This window comes from Megascapheus bottae, chromosome 10 (assembly GCF_031878675.1).
Source record: "Megascapheus bottae isolate mThoBot1 chromosome 10, mThoBot2.hap1, whole genome shotgun sequence".
NCBI lineage: Eukaryota > Metazoa > Chordata > Mammalia > Rodentia > Geomyidae > Megascapheus > Megascapheus bottae.
This window is the reverse complement of record NC_143518.1, coordinates 9,899,395-9,907,438: the sequence shown is the minus strand read 5'-3', so window position 1 is coordinate 9,907,438 and position 8,044 is coordinate 9,899,395. Positions and strand designations below refer to the sequence as shown.

The following is an 8,044-nucleotide window of genomic DNA, read 5'->3' as shown; positions in this document are numbered from 1 at the left end:
CTCTCTCTCTCTCTCTCTCTCTCTCTCTCTCTCTCTCTCTCTCTCTCTCTCTCTCTCTCTCTCTCTCTCTTTCTTACTGATTCTTTTGGAGTTTGAATCTCATGGACTTTTCTGCTCCGGTTGGCTTATAACAGTAGTCTCCTGGATCTCAGATTCTGAGTAGCTTTTTTGTCAAGAAGGAGCCACTAGTGCCCAGCAAAGAATCTGCCTCTGTTGTACTTGTTCTTTCTTTTATCAATCTAGAAAATCTGTGTTTTCTACGAAAGTGCATTTGACACTTTTTGGCATTTGTATATTTATTTACGTATTTATTTATTTTTGGTGGCGTTCCTGAGACTTGAACTCAGGGCCTGGGGAACTTTCCTGAATTCATGCTCAAGGCTAATGATTTATCAGTTCAGCCACAGCTCCTCATTTGATATTTTAGGGTAGTTAATTGGAAATAAGAGGTTTTTTGTTTTTATTTGGGGGGGGTGCTTTGTTTTGTTTTGTGTTTGGCCGGGGCTAGCTTGAAACTGCTATCCTCAGATCTTAGGCTCTTTCCTGACAAGCCAGGATTACGGGTGTAAGCAACTAGCACCGAGCTGTTCTCAGTCATTCATAGGCTGATCCAGGGTTCTCACGAGAACACTGTGAAAGTGTCCATAATCCTAAACTCTTTCCACCTTGATTATGGTACCAGAACTCCAAGAAAAGATTTGGTGGATTTTGGTTGTTGTTAGCTGTCTTCTGTACATCCCAACAAATGAGTTACTAGCTGAAAATTAGAACTGAAATTGAGCATAATGTCAAAGGGTCCTCCTCTTGCAGTGTGATGAATTTGAGCTTCTACAGTGAAATGGGCTTTCCTCAGCCTGCAGGTCTGAAGTACATGATCCTCAGCTGCATGGAGTAGCTAAGTCCTCTCTAGCATTTTCATGGTTGAAAAACACTACTGAGATTGAATTCACATTCCTGCCTGTGGGCAAACTACTCTAACCAATGTTCTCATGGTAACAGATTGGCAGTACCACTTAACCTCCTGCCAGACACCACAAAAGACCATATCAGACTCTTAACTAGGCAAGAGTGAAGGATTTACTGAACAAGGAACAATGATATTTATACATCACAAAGCTTCCAATCTGATCAGGCTATCCATTAATTCACCTTGTGACATTAAAGAATTTCAGCTATATTTTATAACCTTAAAATCTTTGCATTTTGCCGCTTCTCTGTGTAATGACACTGGACGAAGTTGATCTCACGCAGATCCACAGTTCAGTTGAGATTCCCTGTTAGACACCTGGGACTTAAGACACATGACAGTGTGCCTAATCACTGATATGGACATTATACTCTGGATCCATCATTCTGACAAAATCTAATCTTAATAGCCTACAGTTCTATAGTCCTTTCTACTGGAGGATGCAGATATAGCCACAGAATTTCATTATTTCACTCATTTATTTTAAAATTGCAACCTCTTTCCAAGGATGTTTATTTGTTAACTCGTTCCCGTATTTTTGTCCATTAAGATAATGAGACATGCCATTCTGAAGCATATATAAGCATATAAACATTCTACATATCTTTAAGATGTCCCCAAATATTAAGCCTCTTTGGGCCCCAAAGTGTTGCATTCAGCAAGCAGCTTTACCATGTTGACATTAGAATGATTTCAGCCTTGCCTGGCAGTGTGCCAGACATAGTACTAGGTCATTGCAGTTACTGATATAAAGGGGTAGGTCTCTGCTAGAATCGATTTTCCTTCCCCAAAATTGGGGCATGGTGGAGTGTGTCTCAGAGATGATGTGAACCAGTGGCTTCATTTGTCATTTTTACTCTTTTTAGGTAAGGCACCATCATTGTCCTTATCCATTTCTCTCTCAAAGCTGCCCCCCACTAGGTTTGCAGGGAGTAACTGTTGTAACATTGGAATTAGGAATTCAGCTCCTTTTGTTTTCTTTATTTTTTTATATTGAGTCCCATTCTTTTTACTCTGGGGCCTACCTCACATCCTCATTTTCCGGGAGATCTTTTAATAACTGAATATTTGCCTGTGAAGTTTAAAGTCCCGGGAATGCAGTTAACTTGTTATGCTGTACATTTTTTGGCAAATCATCTGAATTTTACATCTTAGTGGTTGAACAGAGTATTCTAGTCAATATTATTTTAATTGAATTCATATAAGAGCCTTTAAATTTTGCCAAATGAATAATTTATTGGTTACTATGATATATTATGCAATACAATATTTTCTTTCATTTTAGTTTTCTAAGTAAGCTCATCAAAAGTTAAATGTGATATTCTGCTGTTTTGTTTTGAAAATATGTGGGATGAAAAGTTACATCCTGTGATTACTCAAGGAGATTCTGTATGAAGGAACTTTTTGTGCCCTTGATTTAAAATGAAAAATATGCGATCTAAATCCAAAGTTCAAAAACTTTTAAGTAACTCAAACTAATAGTTATAGCAGCTAAAGAAGCTTGTAAGCTCCAAATTTCTGACCACATGAAGGAAATTTTGGGGGGGCTCTTTTTTCTAAACACACACTATCTTTTTATCAGAACTTACTATTTTCATGCAGAAAGGACTGCTTCTTCATTCTAATTGTCAACTATGTTTTGTCTGCATTGTCTCATTTTCAGGAATTTATCCCATGTAACTGTGATATTTATACTTCATACTTTATACTGTGTAATATTTAATCATTATTGTACTGTGAATAAAAGTAAGCATTGCTGTGTCATGATTAAATATAGTTTATATGCCTCTTATATGACATACCTATGTGAAGTTTCCATAAATTCATTTATTCAATGAATAGAATCTATTGTTTAATCATTAGATTATAGGCATATAGCTTATAGATGTAAACCTGATTTCACTTTTTAAGAGAAAACTTATGTCATCACTGAAAAGTTAGGAGCAACAGCTACAAAGAGCCACAGAATTATGCTTGGAGAGAAAAAATGTACTCTACACTTTAGAATTTTTAGACCATCATTAGAAAAATATTCTAATAGGCCATTAATACAGGACTTTGTATCAATGACCAGCAGTCACAAATACACACACATTCTGTGATTCCATTATATCACCTTCCCAAAGCTATCAAACAGATAGAAAAACCAACAAATAATAGTGCAATAAAAACAGTGGAGGAGAGGAAAGACGGGTGAGATATGCTTTAGGAGTATCAAGTTCCGTTTGGATAAATATCAATCATTCTATAGATTGAGAGATAAATATTGATGTTTAATAACTGATCTATCAGATAGATAGATAGATAGATAGATAGATAGATAGATAGATAGATAGAAAGAAAGAAAGATAGATAGATAGATAGACAGACAGATAGATAGATTTTAAGTTCTGGAGATGTAGCTCAGTAGTAAATCTTACATCATCAGTATAGCTTATGAGAGGACTTGGGATCCACTTCCAAACACTCATAATAAAAAGTTAGCATGACAGCAAAAACTAACTTAAGAATCCCAGTATGCGTTCTGCAACTTTAAACACTAGGAGGTTGAAAACAGGCAACATCAAGTCTTCTGATGAGAAGTGAATCTGGACAATGAAACGTTCATAAGAGCCACATGAGGGTTTCATGGGACCCTTGTCATTGGGAGGATTTCTGGAGCTGTGAGGCAGTGAAGGACACAGGTTTGGGGAAACTAGGTAATATTTGCAAGAGGGAAGCAATATTAGTATATTTAATTTTAAAACAACCAACTAAACCTATAACAACACGGTTAAGATCTGGGGAAGTCCACTGTATCGTTTTTCCCAGGCAGAATTACAATTTAGTCAAGGGAATGACTGTCAGGAAATGTGTAGCAGGAAACAGATTCTTGAGAGGAAATGCACGTCCTCATCTCTGGATGCTGGAATTTGACAGATGAGGTGAGGCCTGACACTTGCAGGTAAGAGATAAATGTCATTTAATTTTAAGTTCACTTGTGATTGAAAAAGAAATCATATTTTCCCTTCTGTTGTATACAGAAGAGAACCTTTCCGTTACACTACAAGTTGTGCTTTTTGTGAGTGTGAGGAGAAAATAGTATAGTGAAAAGCTTTCAACATTCAAAAAGTTAATGTGATTTGTAATTTCATAACATTAGAAAAAATTCAGAAAATGCATATTTCTCTGTTTAAATTTCTGTAGGCTTTGTAGCCCTACAACATAAATTCAGTTATACTCTCTACATGTTTTATATATATGCATATTTCAGTTAAGCTATCTGACATATATAGATATATGTATATAACCTCCTTTCTACATATGAGAATAAAAATTCTTTGCTTGGAAATTTTTTTCCTGGCTTATTCTATTTTGGGGAAGAATTATTTGTGATTGGGAGTTTAGTTCACTATGCGAACTTTTATGATTAATTATCTTCCTTATGAAAATACTTGTCTCAACTTATAAGTTTGTTATTCTATTTTATTGTCTGGATAATATATAGAGGAGCTACCGTTACATTTATCAGATAATCTGTACATTATTTCTTGGACACTGGTACCTTCTCATGATTTTTCCAGCTTTACCTCCCCTCACCCTCTCCCAATGTTCTTGTTTTCCCTCTTTCCCTTCCCTATTTCCAATAAACAAATAAACATATATACAAAGGACAGATACAGTAACAAAGATACAGTAACAGTAACCACATGAGATTACCCCAAAGGAGAAGAGAAGGAAAAGAAATAACCGCACATAGTCCATTAAGAACAGCAATCACAAAGATATACCTCTTGTTTCTATATCTTAGGGTTCATTTTGTTTGGTCTCAACCTATGTGACCATACTCCTATGTACATAGCTTTAGAGCTATTGTGATTGTTTACTAGGATATTCCTGGATATGTACTAATTACTACAAATGAAGAAACCATGGTCATATGTTATTTTGGGTCTGGCTACTTCACTTAATATGATTTTTTTTTCCATCTTAGACTATTTATTATGCATGATGTAACTCAAGTGCAAATATGGTAGTCATTTCTGATCCGTCTATTTGGGCATAAATTAATGGAAAAATTCACACTTATTTTAATTGGAAATTCTTGACAACTTGGATCCCTTATACTTCTTTTTTTTTTCCTCATTAAACTTTGCTTTAATGGGTCTCAAAATTCTGTGACAGATATTTGGTCATGTTGTCTCCATTAAAAAGTACTGATTTTTTAAAACTAATAACTTAAAACTACCACACACAAAAATGGTCCACAAAACATTTTCCTTTCCTTCTGAAGGTTTTACGATGCATTGTTATCGTTAACCAGTCTTTTACTATTAAACTTAAATGGCCAATTGAGATAAACAGTTCTGAGACCGTTCTTCCACCACTGGCTAAGACTGAAGTGGCAGGTGTTAGGGGTAATATTCGTTTAGCCTTCTGAGCTTTCTGGGCAGACTTGGTGACCTTGCCAGCTCCAGCAGCCTTCTTGTTCACAGCTTTCATGACACCCACAGCAACAGTCTGCCTCATATCACGAACAGCAAAACGACCCAGAGGAGGACAGTCAGAGAAGCTCTCCACACACATGGGCTTGCCTGGAACCATGTCGACGATGGCAGCATCACCAGACTTGAGGAATTTAGGGCCATCTTCCAGCTTCTTACCAGAACGGCGGCCAGTCTTCTCCTTCAGCTCAGCAAACTTGCGAGCGATGTGAGCAGTGTGGCAATCCAGCCCGGGGGCATAGCCAGCACTGATCTGGCCTGGATGGGTCAGGATGATCACCTGAGCAGTGAAGCCAGCTGCTTCCATGGGCGGGTCATTCTTGCTATCACCAGCAACATTGCCATCTTTGACTGACACGTTCTTGACGTTGAATCCCACATTGTCCCCAGGAAGAGCATCACTCAAAGCCTCGTGATGCATTTCAACAGACTTCACTTCAGTTGTGACATTGACAGGGGCAAAGGTGACCACCATGCCAGGCTTGAGAACACCGGTCTCCACTCGGCCCACAGGAACAGTGCCAATACCTCCAATTTTGTAGACATCCTGAAGAGGCAGGGGCAAAGGCTTGTCAATGGGACGATTTGGTGGCAGAATGCAATCCAAAGCCTCGAGCAAGGTGGTTCCACTGGCACTGCCATCTTTATGGGTGACTTTTAATCCCTTGAACCAAGGCATATTAGCGCTTGGCTCCAGCAGGTTGTCACCATTCCAAACAGAAATTGGCACAAATGCTACTGTGTCAGGGTTGTAGCCAATTTTCTTAATGTAGGTGCTGACTTCCTTAATGATTTCCTCGTATCTCTTCTGCTGTAGGGTGGCTCAGTGGAATCCATTTTGTTAACACCAACAATGAGCTGTTTCACACTGAGTGTGTAAGCCAGAAGGGCATGCTCACGGGTCTGCCCATTCTTGGAGATACCAGCTTCAAATTCACCAACACCAGCAGCGACAATTAGGACAGCACAATCAGCCTGGGATGTGCCTGTGATCATGTTCTTGATGAAGTCTCTGTGTCTTGGGGCATCAATGATGGTCACGTAATACTTGCTGGTCTCAAATTTCCACAGGGAGATGTCAATGGTGATACCACGCTCACGTTCAGCCTTCAGTTTATCCAAGACCCAGGCATACTTGAAGGAGCCCTTTCCCATCTCAGCAGCCTCCTTCTCGAACTTCTCATTGGTTTTCTTGTCTATGCCACCACATTTGTAGATCAGGTGTCCGGTGGTGGTGGACTTGCCAGAATCGACGTGTCCAATGACGACAATGTTGATATGGGTCTTTTCCTTTCCCATTTTGGCTTCGAATTAGTGGTGTTTTTCACAGCACCTGCGTCCTGACGGCAAACCCATTGCGGGAAAAAAAAAAAAAAAAACCTTATACTTCTTGATAAATACTAACCTTGGAAAATATTTATTATCAAATGTATATGGCATATGTGTGTTTGTATATATGTATATGCATATGTGTGTACAAGTATACATGTGTGTGTATATATATATACACATAAATTAATAAAAGGCTTAAACTTAATTTTACTTTCGACATAGGTCTCCTAATTGTCACACAATTGATTTTCTACAGATTGGTCAATCACTCAATCCATCACTGACTTTGGAACATTTCTCCAGTTTTCCATTTCCAGGGCTCCTGGCGTCAGAAATTATGGACAATGGGAATACCACAGCTGACTTCATTTTGCTGGGCCTGCTTAACCACACCAGCGCCCACCAAGTTCTCTTTGGGATAATTCTCGTTATTTTCCTCACCTCCGTGGCCGGCAATGCCCTCATGATTGTCCTCATTCATCAGGACCCCCGGCTCCACACACCCATGTACTTCCTCCTCAGCCAGCTCTCCCTCATGGACCTCATACTGGTTTCCACCATCGTGCCAAAAATGGCCACTGGCTACCTGACTGGCAAAAAGTCCATCTCTTGGGTGGGGTGTGGTTCGCAGATCTTCATCTACCTCACTGTGGGAGGTGGAGAGTGCTTCCTCCTGGCAGCCATGTCGTATGACCGCTATGTGGCTGTGTGCCACCCACTGAGATACCCTGTTCTCATGAGCTGGCCACTGTGTCTGAGAATGACATTGGTGTCATTGCTCCTGGGGGCAGCTGATGGCCTCATGCAGGCCGTGGCTACTCTCAGCTTCCCCTTCTGTGGGAGACACGAGATTGACCATTTCTTCTGTGAGGCTCCCACACTCTTGCGCCTGGCTTGTGCTAATTCATCCACCTTTGAGTTTCTCATGTACACCTGCTGTGTGCTGATGCTGCTGCTGCCCTTCTCCCTCATCCTGACTTCCTACGCTCTCATCCTCACCGCCGTGCTCCGCATGCCTTCCACAGACGCCCGCAGGAAGGCCTGTGCCACCTGCTCTTCTCACCTAGCTGTGGTGGGCCTATTTTATGGAGCTGCCGTTTTCTTGTACATGAGACCCCAGTCTTACAGGACAGCTGGTCATGACAAGGTTGTGTCGGTGTTCTACACTATCATCACGCCCATGGCGAACCCCCTCATCTACAGTCTGAGGAACAGTGAGGTCAAAAGTGCCCTGAGAAAGTACATGGCGCACTGTTACTGA

At 40.0% G+C, this 8,044-nt stretch overlaps 1 protein-coding gene and 1 pseudogene across 1 annotated transcript; one reads left to right on the top strand and one right to left on the bottom strand.

Moving 5' to 3' along the window:
- Positions 1 to 5,176: 5,176 nt before the first annotated feature.
- Positions 5,177 to 6,820, bottom strand: LOC150057535 (elongation factor 1-alpha 1 pseudogene; annotated as a pseudogene).
- Positions 6,821 to 7,120: 300 nt separating this feature from the next.
- Positions 7,121 to 8,044, top strand: LOC150057534 (olfactory receptor 2T33-like). Its single transcript, XM_090340154.1, has one exon. It carries the CDS (start codon positions 7,121 to 7,123, stop codon positions 8,042 to 8,044), a length of 924 nt encoding a protein of 307 aa, XP_090196280.1.